Source organism: Malaclemys terrapin, chromosome 1 (genome assembly GCF_027887155.1).
Source record: "Malaclemys terrapin pileata isolate rMalTer1 chromosome 1, rMalTer1.hap1, whole genome shotgun sequence".
In the NCBI taxonomy this organism is placed as follows: Eukaryota; Metazoa; Chordata; order Testudines; family Emydidae; genus Malaclemys; species Malaclemys terrapin.
Genome location: NC_071505.1, coordinates 301041535 through 301056507, shown reverse-complemented (window position 1 = coordinate 301056507; position 14973 = coordinate 301041535). Strand labels below are relative to the sequence as shown.

The 14973-nt window shown below is 42.1% G+C and overlaps 1 protein-coding gene across 16 annotated transcripts in view; it reads right to left on the bottom strand.

Annotated features, from left to right (window-relative positions):
- The window catches only part of SUPT20H (SPT20 homolog, SAGA complex component), a 59858-nt gene that overhangs the window by 832 nt on the left and 44053 nt on the right, over nucleotides 1–14973 (bottom strand). For 6 of the 16 annotated variants that reach the window (XM_054015256.1, XM_054015258.1, XM_054015259.1 and 3 more), the window contains 6 exons: nucleotides 13173–13485; nucleotides 11419–11573; nucleotides 8396–8451; nucleotides 5874–5999; nucleotides 1203–1308; nucleotides 508–635 (listed from right to left, as the gene is read on the bottom strand). In XM_054015256.1, coding sequence (XP_053871231.1) covers nucleotides 508–635; nucleotides 1203–1308; nucleotides 5874–5999; nucleotides 8396–8451; nucleotides 11419–11573; nucleotides 13173–13485 — 884 coding nt within the window. The remainder of the gene's footprint in view (nucleotides 1–507; nucleotides 636–1202; nucleotides 1309–5873; nucleotides 6000–8395; nucleotides 8452–11418; nucleotides 11574–13172; nucleotides 13486–14973) is intronic. The other 10 variants (XM_054015261.1, XM_054015262.1, XM_054015268.1 and 7 more) reach the window with 3 other exon arrangements.

The window sequence follows — 14973 nt, the reverse complement described above, 5'->3', positions numbered from 1 at the left end:
GATATATTCAGCATAATACTTAATATCATTTCTCTATTTAAGTCTCCCTCATTCATGCAATATATTTTTGTCCTAATATTGCAATAATGTTCTCCCTATATAAATATCAGGATGGAGAACATCACTATGTTAAAAGAAGGCTTTGCCAGAGCTTCCTTGTTAATGTATTAACTGTAGCTGTGCACTGTGTTTGAATTTAACCAGGCACTCGACATGCTGTTGCTTCAAAATCCTAATGGCACCTGGCCAAGCTTATTTAGTAACGTGCCACAAGCACTCCTTGAATGTTGTCAAATCAGGAAAGCGGATGGCTTTAATGTATAAAAATAAATTCAGTGCTCCAAGTTGGTAGAACAAGAGGCATCGGATCTCTGAGTTTAGTTTGCCACACTGCAGCATTTTAAAAATTCCATATGGTATTAGTAAAAGTCTAAAGGGCAGCATTTTTGTTTTTGGAGCTGAGAATTGTATTTTTGTAATGCAATCAGAGCGAAGTTGCTGGATTACTTGTATCTGTTGCTGCTGCTGCTGCAAGGCTTGTTGTTGTTGCTGCTGTAAGGCAGAGGAGAGCTGGAGTCTCTGCTGAGGAAGGCTTTGCCCACGTCTGTTCACGGCAGAGCCAAGCTGAGACAACACTACGAAAAGGAGAAGGGGAAAGCAGGCAGGTCAAAGAGGTTGGGTGGAGGTTGTCAGGGTTAGGAAAGGAAGACATAGGAATAGAGTGTAACAGAAAGGGGATCAGTAGAATTAATCTCAGAATAAAATCAGAAACAGTGCAGAATAAAGTATACACTGTATAGACACTGTTAGTTGGAACATGCAGTTAGATTATGAAGAGCTTGTGGACATGAAACAAATTTCTCATACTGGTCTTTAAAGCAGACAGTTTAAAGAAATACTCCTTAATGAAGTTTGGTATGGAAGCTTTGTACAGTTCTGGCAGGAATTGTGATTTAGAGCATATTCAGTTTATGAAACTACCATACACAAGACAAAGAAGCAGAAAAGTGCATGCTTTTAATTTGCAAGTCAAATTAAGTGTAGCATCTTTTATGTAATCCATACTCTGTCATGATACCTTGATATGTGATTTGCTTTAATTAGAGTAAGGGGAAGGCTTATATTAAACACCAAACTTCATTCCAGTATGAAATTTATCAATGTCACAAAAAAAACCAGAAGGAAACTCTGCCACCACATACCTGCTGCTTGAGGTTGCATAAAGCTCCCTACTCCAGTCAGGTTAATAACAGCAGCTTGCTGGGCAGATAAGGCTTGGTCTTGATTGGCTGGACACTGCTCAGCACTCTGGCAAAAATGAGAAGTTTGATACTTATTGTGCCATTGAATGAATAAATTAAAAAAATCAGCATGAAAAGATCTGAGTACCGCTTTTATTTCCCTTTTAAAAAACACATTCTGCTTTTTATAGTGTTAAATACGGGTAATGGAATGACTATTCAGATATGTAGAGCAGCCATTATGCGCTCTATACTAGCGCTTCTATAATTTTGGATTCTATAACCTGTTTTACATAGATAGGGAATGTTTTCCAGGACATTAGGATTATCTCTGTTCTTTAATAGAAGTCCCATGGCATCTCTGACTGCACCATGGGCAACCTAGTAGTAATAACTATAGTTTAGATCCAATCAGGTGGTACTTCATCTCCTAATCCCACAAGAATCTGTGTTGCACCTGAAATGGTGGTCCACACGCAGTTCACAGGCAAGAATACTAATCACTATAGACCCTAAACATCAGGGGGGAAAGTGAAGATGTTTACATCTTCAGATTGTGCCATCCTTTCTTATCTTAAAAAAAACCACCCCAATAATATTCTGAAAGCAACAACTTCACTCAGGAACAAAATAACTTCCCCCACCTCCATTCATTTCTTACACAGATTGGATCATGAGGGGCTTGATCAAATGGCCATTGAAATCTATGTGTACTGGATCGTGCGCTATACTAGAGTATCCACATGGAATGAAAATATTGTCTGAGTACATCTTACATAATTCAAACAGACTTTTAACACACACCAGACCAAAAAAAAAAAAAAAAAAATTGTAAGAAGGCAGAACTTGTGACTAAGGCTGCTAAATTGTCATGAGTTATGCAAGATTTCTTCAAGATAACCATGTTAAATAATCACATGAAAAAGAAAACAGGGAAAGAATTCAGCTAAAAATCACTGTACTAAAGAAACAGTGCTATAAGGTTAGGACATACTGAGGATACTATAAAATGATGGTACCAACCTCTCACCAAAAACCTACAGAAATTTGTGATAAATGTATGTATATTTTGCACAATGGAATAAAAAGTGTTATTTTGATTATTTCTTCACTAAGCACTTAGATTTCAGCTCAATTTACATGCTTGAAGAAATTAAGTTCATAGTTCAATGTCTGTACGAGGAAATCCTAAGAGTATTGGCTTACTGATCAAAAGAACAAAGTAATTACAAACAATAACAAGAGATTTGATGGTTGGATTCCAAGTGCCTTAAGAATACATCTACAGTGGTCTGCTGTCACACCACCACACATAACAGCTTAAAGACCTGCGTGAATAGAGATGACACTGTAGGAGAACTTTTCTGCCATGTGGGATTCCAGGAAACTGACATTACCCATTTGGGTAAGGTAATATCTTTTATTGGACCAAGTTCTGTTGGTGAGAGAGACAAGCTTTCGAGCCACACCGAGCTCTTCTTCAGGTCTGGGAAAGGTACTCCCAGTGTCACAGCTACATCCATGGTGGAACAGATTGTTTAGCACAGGTAATTAGCACATATTGTAAGAGACATTCAAGGTAGAGGGGCCTGTTACCTTGTAAGTGAGCTTTTGTCAGTCTAATACTTTATGTAGTATTCATAGCCACCCAGCGGTGAAAGTAAGGCGGTACGGGCCAGTACGCCGTGCCAGACTGGACCGGCTTCTCCAGCGATGATTTAAAGGGCCCTGGCGGGGATTTAATCGCCTCCGGAGCCCTGTCACCACTACCTGAGCCCTGCTGCCCCGGGGTAGTGGCAGCAGGGCTCCCGTGGTGATTTAAAGGGCCTGGAGCCCTGGGCCCTTTAATTCGCCCCTGAGCCCCAGGGCTCCCAGCCGCCTTTGCAGCTGGTAGCTCCGGGGTGATTTAAAGGCCCTGGAGCTCCCAGCCACAGCCTCTTCCAGTTGAGGCCACGCCCCGCTCAGGACTCCGGCATACCGGTAAGTCCTTTAAGTTACTTTCACTCCTAGAGCCACCTTACTGATGATTCTTCCATACTATTCAAAATAAAATTATTTTAAGACAAACTGAACTAGGTATCTGGGCTGAAGGCAGAGACTAACTAGCACACACAAAAGGCCTTTGGCCTCTGCAGTAAGACTAGAAAGGAGCTGGTAACTACACTGGCAGAAGGGATACGAAAGTAGAGCAGACTGTACTTTTCCTTTCCCAAACTGGCCACATTGTGGGTACGGTGAGAACTAAATACCCTATCAGATAAAATTTAGGGGAAGGTCTTGATGCCCCAAGGGAAGGGGATTGGGCATATGAGAATGGACTGAGGTTAACTGCTAAACTCTGTTGCAGACTTTTACAAAGAAATCATCTATAAAGATTAACGCCTTTCACAGTGATTGTACTTGCTGCCTCAGCTTTCCATCTGTCTACAATCATCCAAGATTACAATCTACAATTTTAGGGCCAAATGGAGCCCTACCCTTCACTAGCACAAAAATCCCAACTCAATTGTAACGGCTAGGATGTAAGCCAACTGCTGACTGACAGGGTTAGGAAGAAACTTTGGTTATTCTACAGTAGAGGGTTTCATGTGTATTCCTCTAAAGCAGCTGGTACTGGTCACTAAGGCCTTGGCTACACTTGCGCGTTACAACACAACAAAGCAGCCCCAGGCGCCCTAGCTCACTCCCCGTCCACACTGGCAAGGCACGTAGAGCACTCTGACTCCGCGGCTACAGCGCTGCTGGTACTCCACCTCGGCAAGTGGAATAATGTTTGCTGCACCCCCGCTGGAGCGCCGCGGCACCAGTGTGAACGAGGTATTGCATTACTGTGCTGTGATCAGCCTCCAGAAACGTCCTGTAATCCCCTTAAGTTAAGTGGCCACTCTTGTCATTGTTGTGAAATCGGCTGCAGGAATGAGGAAATGCCCTTTCAAAGTGTTTCGGAGAAGCTGGCTGCTTATCAGCTCCAAGAAAGCAAACATTTACTGTTTGCTTTGAGTGAGTGAAAGAGAGGCGGGGGGAAGAGGGAGTCTGAACTTACCAGATAGCATGCTGACACACTCAGCCCCCCACAAACCCACTCTCTCTCCCTCCACACACACACACAACACACTCCCTGTCACACTCCACCCCACCACCATTTGAAAAGCACGTTGCAGTCACTTGCATACTGGGATAGCTGCCCATAATGCACCACTCCCAATGCCGCTGCAAGTGTTGCAAATGTGGCCACGCCAGTGCGCTTGAAGCTGTCAGTGTGGACAGACTGCAGCGCTTTCCCACTGTGCTGTACGGAGGCAGATTTAATTCTCAACGCTCTACATCTGCAAGTGTAGCCATGCCCTAAGAATCGGGACAGTGGACTAACTGGAGCACTACTCTGATGCAACATGGCAATTCCTGTGCTGTGGTTCTGTGTATGGAGGGGCAAGAACACACTTCCCTCACATACTGAATGGCTTCTGTCCACATTAGTGCAGGATGATGCAAGGCCAGGTTATCTGCCATGTCAAAAAATCACCAAAGGGATAGAGGAGCCAGCTATAACTACAACCTATGTATAGCAGTGGCAACAAAGTGACTGCACTCTTCACGAGGCTTCCTTTCTCCTTAACCTGATTGAGACCTTTTGTGTAAAGGCCATTTACTTGTTGTTCTGGGGAAAAGGAGAGACACCATTTAATCCATGCATTGTAACTGCCACAGAAAACTTCTACAATCTTCAAACTGATCCTGTAACCTCTGAAGGACTCACAGACGTATCTAGATCTCTACAACATTCAGAGATCCCGTTCCTCACAAGTAACTAACAACCTTTCAGTTGTCAATGAAATAGTTAGAAAACGTGGTTTTAAATAAAATGTTATTAGCCCTGTCTTCATGGAGGACTAAATGCATGAGAAATCCAATACCTTAAAATCAGCTCTTTTTTAAGTTAGAGAAAAAAAGTTATGTTTATTTAAAATGCTAAGTTTCCAATACTCTGTAACTAAAAGCCTGCTTACCCAACATGCATGTGAATGTTAAAAAACAAAATTCTCTTCTGATCTGAAATGAACAATTTTTAGGCCAAAGAGGAGATGTTTCTGACAAAGTTAAAAGGGGAGTCAAAGTGGAGTTTAGAATGCAATGGGTCTTTCCACATTCATTATACTATATGAATGCTTATTTCAATGTAAGGCTAGCGAATTCATACAAACCTATGCAGCTGATATCCTACAGTAAATGTGCAAGGCATAATACGAACCACCAGAGGGCTACACTATCTTTGCCAGTTCTTTGCTAACTAAAACAAAGTTAAACAATACAGGAATTGTTAGAAGCAAACCATAATGGTCTTTTCAGTATTGGCATGACTACAGAGCTGAAGGGACAGTATACTAACTGGGCAACACAACTTAATTTTTATATTCCTAGATCTTGTAAAAGGAGAAATTATGAATGACTTTTACCATCCAAAAATAGATCCTTGTTATTTAGTAAACTAGAATTGTTCATTTCCTCTTCCTTTAAACAACTAATCCAACCAACCACTCACCACCTGAAAGGTATAATCATTTGTGAGTAAACTATGCGGTCCAACAGGTTTCCCATGTATTTATGAACTCAGACTGAGGGTAACTGGCCCACCTGTTCTCCCTGTTCTCGTGGACTAGAGGTTGCAGGCTGCTGGGACTGCTGCTGTGGGGAGAACTGAGAGAGCTGCTGCTGCTGCTGCTGCTGAAGTGGGTTGAAAATAAGTGAGCCACCAGGAAGCTGTTCCAGATTAAAAACAAAAGACATAATTCAATCACATTCATGAGCCTGCCAGTCTCCAGGGATGAGCGCAAATAAAGATCTAGATCTTAAATTACTTCTTGCAGATATTTTAAAAATGCTGCTGTTTTTGAAAAGGCCTCATTTTTCAGAAATAGTCTGCATAAGTTGTAGCCCTAGATTCCTAGGGAGAAAAGTATATTAATATCATTGTTCTATTTCAATACAATTGTGCAGATTTTACACATTGCTAATAAAAATGTAGGTTAATGGATCCCTGTAACATCAGAATACTTCATTAATTCCATGTTTAAACCATTTTATTTTATTTGGATGAAGGCTTCCTAGTAGTAAAATGTGGAGAATCTGATGCAACAGATATTAATTAAATATGGGGCCTGTTTCCTCTTGCTTACACCAGTTTTACCAACTGCACTGATTTCAACTGAATTATTCTTGATTTATAACAGTGCAAGAGAGGAGATTCAAGAGCATAGCCTGAAATGACAGCATTAGGTTGTCACTAATATCTTCATAATCTCTCTCTCTCTCTCTCACACACACACACACACACACACACACACACACACACACACACACAAAGAACTGTTACTGCAATATGAAGGTTACACAATTAAACTCAAGGAAGACAAGAAATGTAAAAAAGTTAAGATTCCAAGAGCAATGTTAAATTAGCATACTAAATCCTCCATGGTTTATAACGGGTCGGCAACGTTTGGCACGCGGCTCGCCAGAGTAAGCACCCTGGCGGGCCGGGCCAGTTTTATTTACCTGCTGATGCGACAGGTTTGGCCAATTGCGGCCCCCACTGGCCGCGGTTTGCCGTCCCGGGCCAATGGGGGCGGCAAGAAGCCGCGGCCAGCACATCCCTCGCCCGCGTCGCGTCTCGCCGCCCCCATTGGCCCGGGACGGCGAACCACGGCCAGTGGGGTCCGCGATCGGCCGAACCTGCCACGTCAGCAGGTAAATAAAACTGGCCCGGCCCGCCGGAGTGCTTACCCTGGCGAGCCGCATGCCGAACACTGCCGACCCCTGGTTTATAATATATATTTTAGAACAAACAGGAGAGTTAGCTCAGTGGTTTGAGCATTAGCCTGCTAAACCCAGGGTTGTGAGTTCAATCCTTGAGGGGGCCACTTAGGGATCTACGGCAAAATCAGTACTTGGTCCTGCCTAGTAAAGGCAGGGGGCTGGACTCGATGACCTTTCAAGGTCCCTTCCAGTTCTAGGAGATAATTATAATTAATGGAGATATCCTATTATTATAAGCTGCACATTTAACCAGGACTTGAAGAGTCCATAAACAGATATAAATTTGACTTGTGCATTTGTGAACTGCATTGAGTTTAACTGTGCAACCTGACTCTTAATTTACATTTACATTTCATTTCCTAGTGCCACATCCTCTAGTCTACTAAATCCACTATATTCTGTATAAGTGGCATAAAGTGGACTTAAAACAGCTGACTACAGTCAATGGAGAATTCCCGCCTAGGCAGAGGAACTCTCCTCTGACACAGCTGTCTCCTGTGCCAGCCACACCCCATGCTCCTGGCAGCAGGGAGTACAGGAAAGCAGCGTGGGGGATCAATCCTACTCTGATGTAAGGTTCCTGAAGGATCTTGCACCACTGGTGTAATTTAGAGCTGCTCCTTTGCAGCTCTAACTTGTGCTGGACCTGATAGCTGCCCCCCGCCCCACCCTGCATTTGATCAGAGCTCAGATGCAATCAAGAATTCTCCCCCTTGGGTTTTATTTTTTGTTTATTCAGAGTTTGTAAACTCCTTGTCTGGAACTATTTGTGTTGCATAGCTTTCTATTTCCGATAGTAGAGACTGCAAGTTCCTTGTATCAATTAGTAACCCAACTGCACATGCATAGTTCATCGTTCTTAAGACCTATGCTGGTTAATTTACAGGGGATTTCTAGTGCACTGTTAATTTTGCAGTTTTCAAACAATCATAACTAAAAATGAAAACAACTACTTTTCAGTGAAAGCAAAAACAAAGGCTTAAAAATTGATTTTTTTTTATGCAATTAGCCACTTGAATTCAAGTTTAAATTTCACTATTTCTACAGCTTATTTTATGTCATTCAAGACTGGTTGATTTGTTAGTGGGGAAAGGATGGCGTCCAGTTTGCTGTTTTATAGACTGATTTTAGTTATCATTTAAGGCACCTTTTCTCTTAGTACAGACCTTTTCTTGTCTTATGCATTCAAATTAAAATAATAAAATGAAACACTTTCAATAAATGGCATGTCTCGGACCACCTGGCTCCAAGGAGCTGGAGGTCTATGTGACCAAAAGCACTAATCAACACATCTATATAGAATTATGCAAACAATTATTAATGTGTCCAAATACATTAATTACCTGGAGTAGATTTAAGGGCCGAAGACCTGAAGCATTTTTTAAACCAAAAGGGCTGCCTGTTAATTAAAAGTAGGCAACCATTACTTAGTTAGATGCACATCATCAAATCAAATACATCACACCACACCATGCCAATGGGATTATTTCTAAATACTCCAAGCTTGCAGCATGGCAAGGTTAAGTTTTATACTTTAGCAGAATATTGTATTTTCTCTGTAGAACTGTAAATTGCACCATTATCTAGACGCAGCTCAGGGGAACAGACTGATTAGAAAGGAAGTTCTACCAGTATTAAACATGGTACATTGCAAATACTACTACTGTGTTTGGACAAGATAAAGTATGCAGAGAGCATCCTCCCAGATGTTCTGTAGTTCTTCCTCTATTTTTAAAATACATTACAGTTTGCATCCCACACATGGATATGTCTGGAATCCCAATGAAACAGCAGTTACTGATAGCTGCATTAGAGAAAGGAAAATATTGAAATGCTGCAAATTATAATGGCTTTTTTTTAAGATCTCCAAGTCCAAAAGCATTTCTGAGAGGATAAACATCTAACAAACATTAGGTGTTTTTCTGTCCTGTTTTCAAAAAGGTTGGAGCCTAAGAACTTAAACACTTCTCATTTATGAATGTTGAAACATATTGATTTCTACCGTAATATTTTATGGCAGTTAAGAAGCTAAAAACATACCTAGATTAAAACACAGTCTAGTAAAAGAATAAGGGCCTGAAGCACTCGAAGTGTGGGTCCTCTTCCTAAATTCTGGGATGTTTTCATATTTTACTTTTCTTCTAGTAGTGATGATTGCCATAGTCACTTCTGAACTTGCAACGTAACCTACCTCAGAAACTTCCCCTGATGGGTGATCCAAATGTATAACCAGATATATAATACATCTCCCTAACCTAACCTAGGGTTGCCAGGTGTCCAGTTTTCGACTGGAACGCCCGGTCAAAAAGGGACCCTGGTGACTCCAGTCAGCACCGCGGAGCTAAGGCAGGCTTCCTGCCTGCCATAGCGCCACGCGGCTCCCGGAAGCAGAGGCATGTCCCCGCTCAGGGCTCCTAGGTGTAGAGACAGCAAGGGGCTCCTTGCACTACCCCCACTCCAAGCACCAGCTCCGCAGCGCCCACTAGCCAGGAACTGCGGCCAATGGGAGCTGCGAGGGCGGTGCCAGAGGGAGGGCTGCACGCAGAGCTGCCTGGCCACACCTTGGCATAGGAGCCGGAGGGGGGACATTCCGCTGCTTTCGAAAGCCACCTGAGGTAAGCGCCGCCCGAAGCCTGCACCCACTCCTGTGCCTCAACCCTCTGTCCCAGCCCTGATCCCCCTCCCACCCTCCAAACTCCTCATCCCAGCCCGGAGCACCCTCCTACACACCAAACCCCTTATCCCCAGCCCCACCTCAGAACCTGCACCCCCAGTCAGAGCCCTCACATCCCCCTGCACTAGCCTGGAGCCCCCTCCTGCACTCCGAACCCTGCAGCCCCAGCCCAGTGCCCCCTCCCGCACCCTGAACTCCTCATTTCTGACCCCACCCTGGAGCCCGCACCCCCAGCCAGAGCCCTCACTCCTCCCACACCCCAACCCCTGGAGCCAGCCTGGTGAAAATGAGTGAGAGACTGAGGGTGGGGACAGCAAGCGACAGAGGGAGGGGAGATGGAGTGAGCAGGGGCGTGGCCTTGAAGAAGGGTTGGGGCCTCGGATGAGGGGCAGGGCAAGAGTGTTCGTTTTTGTTCAAGTAGAAAGTTAGCAACCCTAACCTAGCCCGTTAAAATAACTACTTCAGACACACTCAACCTCAGCTGACCTGGGGACTAAGAATGTAGAGATCATCCCCAAATTCAGTAAGCCTGCATCCTAAAGGGACTTAGGTGCCAGCGGCTCAGATTTAGGTGCCACAGCAATCTACAACACCAGCCCCCCTCAGCTGCCATCTAAACGTAAAAGTTGCCTAGGCATCTACGTTTCTGCCTCTGGTCATGCGCACCTCACATATGTTGCACACCTCTGCCCCAGTGTGATCTGCAAACCAGGAAAAGAGAGGCAAGCAAATGCCTATCTTGCCTTTGGACCTGATCCAAACATACTCCAAACACACCTGCCGGATCAGGCTACATTCAAAATCCAGCAGTGGCAGGGCCACCTCACTTATAACTTCTAACACAGTGGTCTGAGCACTCACCTGGATGTGGGAGACCTAGGTTCATTCTCCCCTCTGCCTGAGGGCTAGAAAATATTTGAACACGGGTTTCCCACCTCTCAGGAGAGTGCTCGAACCGCTGAGCTGTGTTATTCTGATGTGGGCTCACCCTCAGTCTCTCCAGTTGAGGCTGTTCACTTTGGATAAATAGTCATTGGGCCAGAGAGAGAATGACCCTACAGCCTGACAGATAGCACACTTACCTGGGTCCAGTCCCCATGCTCCAATTACTTTATAATTATTCATCCACAGTGAAACAGCTTTGACAGGAGAGACTAAGGCAGACCCATAGCAGAAGGTCCCAAAGCGTAGTGGTTAAGGACATGGAAGACCCCTATTCAAATCCTTTCTCCCCATCAGTTGGGATGGGAATTGAACCTGGATCTCCCACATTCGGGATGAGTGCTGTCTCCACTGGGCTACCACCTCTTTCTATCTCTAGGGAGGGATTTAAGACAAACTCCTCTCATCAGAATCTCCCATTGGCTAGTAGACAGCTCCCCATCTAGTATGCTGGCTTTTGTGGATCCCATTCTTAGGCACTTATTTCCCCCCCACTTCATTGCATAGGGAGTCTAGGTGCCTAACTTAGGCCTTGTGGATGCCAATGTTGTTCTTGTGATTTTTCTAGGCACCTGAGTGTTGCAATGCCTAAGTCCCTTTGTGGATTCAAGCCTGAATGTACACACTATCCATTCACTGGCGCACACAACTTCTTGTTGAACTCTTCTGCCCACTGTGGTTAAAGGGCTCTTGCTATTTAACCTGATCTGAATGTTCCTCGTGACAGCTTTTTAGCTGATTCATACTAACCTGCTTGAGAGGCAGACTGCATTGCAGCTGGCAGTGCACTTGGCACCAGACCTCCTGATGGTAAAATGCCACTCAGATTTATACCTGCAGGGGTTATGGCACCAGTATTACACCCCAGCATGGGGTTTGAGCCACTCATCAATGTCTGTGCTCCACTGTAGAAGAGGAAAGAAAACACATTAAATCCAAGTGGCACAAATGTGTGTGAACAACTAGATTTTTGCCTTCCAGTCTTTAACAACACAATCAACAGTTCACTCTAAATGAGGTTATATTTAAGGTGACTGATCAGAACAACATTTATAGTCACCCTATTGATTAATTCATCACAAACTAACATTAAATGAATGTTACAGCTGAGTGTGAAACGTGCTACGTGTTCTCCACAACCCAGACATTTAGAAAAACACATAAAGGAGTATCATAAAGTACCTAGGATTTGGAATATATAGGTCCATATCCTACCCTCCTTCTGTGTACACGACTCACTGTGAGATCAATGATCACAGGAAGAATAAAGTGTACAGGTTCTTTTATTCTAAGCCTGCAGTGTTTCCAAATACAAAGACTAACACAACCTTAAATACAGCAGCACTGACAGGACATAAAAGCTGGAGAGTAGGCTCATGTTTTCCTTCAGCAACTTGAAAAAATCTGTTTAATGGATTTGGAGTGATGAGTTGCTGCGGGAGAGTTCAGATGAGTAATTCACACATCTGACATCGTTAGGGTGCACTCTGTGTTTTACACAGCAAATAGCAAAAGCTACTTTAAGTTAATAGAAATCTACCTTGGTAATAACAGAATAAATTCCACTGTTGGCAGAAGTGCTTTTAAAAAATACAGAATAATATTTAAGTCTCAGAATAAGTGTAAAAATGCTTAATAAAGTCAAGTACTCATAAATCAGATTCACTGACGTTCCATTTAATAGGCAACAGGTTTAAAACAAACAAAAAGAAGTATTTTTTCACACAACGCACAGTCAACCTGTTGACCTCTTTGCCAGAGGATGTTGTGAAGGCCAAGACTATAACAGTGTTCAAAAAAAGAACTAGATAAATTTATGGAGGATAGGTCCATCAATGGCTATTAGCCAGGATGGGCAGGGATGGTGTCCCTAGCCTCTGTTTGCCAGAAGCTGGGAATGGACGACAGGGAATGGATCACGTGATGATTACCTGTTCTCTTCATTTCCTCTGGGGCACCTGGCATTGGCCACTGTCGGAAAACAGGGATACTGGACTAGAGGGACCTTTGGTCTGACCCAGTATGGCCATTCTTAAGTTCTTATTATAAACATTTTACACAGAGTGTTTCACTCACAGGGGGTTTTACACAGAATTTTGTCTGATTATTTTTAATTTGGAACGGTTTGCATATTCCATCTCCTCTCTCATAATGATTAATAAAAAGATAACATTCAAGTGGAAAAATTGTAAGAACAAAATCTCAAGAGCTATCATAGTTTTTGTAGCTAGGTAAGTTCTAGTGTAATTAAACCCTATACATCTTAAAAACTCAAAGTACACAGTTCAGTGGTTCTCATTCAACTTCATCAGCATTCAAATACTGGGTTTCTTCTGTTTGAACACCTCATAAAACTGCATGAACTGAATTATGCCATTACATGGAGAAATGATACATTTCCGTTGGACATTTTGAAAAAAACCTGGCTTAATGAATATTGAACATTTCTGTAAATCAGCATAAGGTAGGTTGTTAAGAAGCCATTAAAAATAAAGTGAACTTACCACACAGAGCCCACTACATTGATGAAGTTAAGTCCTGCAGGGTTTGCCATGACCTGGGTGGAGGTGGTTCCTGTAGTAATGGATGTTACCATGGTGGAAAGAGGAATGGTCATTACAGGCAATGCCTGGCTCAGAGACATTTGCTGCTGAGCAAACGGGGTTAACAAAGTGGGCTGAGGGGTGAAGCCTGAATCTTGGGGAGTAGGGGTGGCAGAAGGGGTAATAGGAGTTGAGCTCTGAGCGTCAGGAGGGTGTGGGGTCGATGAAGGGGTGTTGGTTGGAGTAGGAGTAGATGGTTTAGGAGTTCCAGACCCTGCTCATTGAGAAAAATAAAAAGTGCTAGTTTGTTATAAAAGGCCAGTCCTTTTGTAAAATAAGGTTAATGGAATCTTATTTAGCACTGACAATTTGTTCCAGTTTTTTAAAGCAGTAAACTGCAAGTGTTAATTTCTACCCATGACACACGAGTGTTGCTGCACTCGCTCATTATTAAAGATGCAGTATATCACACAGAAACCCCATTGCCATGCTTAACTCTTTAACCAAAACATAAATTTGTATCGTCCATTAAGCCCTTTTAAAATTTATAGTGCACTAAATCATGACTGTTGGAAATATTTTTAAGTCAATGTAGTACAATTTTTCTGAGTGATCATTTTAACCCAGTTAATGGTTTTGATTCCAAAATGTCAAATATATAGGCTGTATGTACTGTCTGTATAACAGCATCATGCTAAAACATATGGAAAACAACAAATTCAACAAAGAACAGACAGTTTCAGTGATCAAATGGGGTCAAAGGTAACCATCTAAATTCTATTAAATAGATATCGATAACTGTATTTGCCAGATTTCAGTCAAATCACAAAAGAGAAAATAAAGTAAATGCTTTTTGCAGGAGATAATACTGCATCTTTAAAAGTTACTGTGTAATTCCTTCTGCTTAAATGTAGAATGTATAGATAAATTTGTTGTGAATGCAGTATGCACAGTTTAACAATAGAAAAAAACAAAAAACAGAAAAAGTAAAAAAAACCAAAAGCTCTTGAGGTGTTCTCTTTTTTAGCTTTCATGTCCTGCAGAAAGAAAGGAAAGAAATGTGAATGTCCAAAAGCTGTGACCAGAGCTTTACTTACAGTAACAACTGTGTGCAGTAGATTTACATAATCCATACCAGCAACATAAAAAAGTGTGAATAGAACTGTTAGAAAATTTACAAAATCTTTCTTATGTTTTTCTTTGTGCAAAACAAGAAGGCAGAAAAATTACACCTTTTGAGCTATTCAGAAGATTTTAAACTATTTAATGCAAAAAACATAGTATATCACTGTGCAGCATACGGAAATGTTCAGTGTGCAATTATTCATAAAAAAAATGGAAAACTATAGCTGTGGTTTCTTTCGCTGTACAAATCTGTTCATGAAAGGCCTCAAGACGCATATTTTAAAAATTGTTTATGATCTATAATTACAATAATCCTGTCATTAATTAAAAAAAAATCAAACTTAGATGTCACTCATTTTAGAAAATTACATTTTAACACCTTACATTATGGTGCTATAATAATCATTATTACACTTTAGTAATCAGCAATGATTTGTAAAACAGTGTTGGAGTGTTTTAAAAAATCATCTCATAGTTTATTGTATCGCCACCTTGGGACTGATCAGGTTATATACATACACAGAGATACAACTGTACCAGCTCCTATGACATTTAAAAAGAATCAGTTGCTTAAATTATGTAAATGCAAATTGGTCTCATATACTGTTATTTTTACACTGGAGGAAAGAACCACACT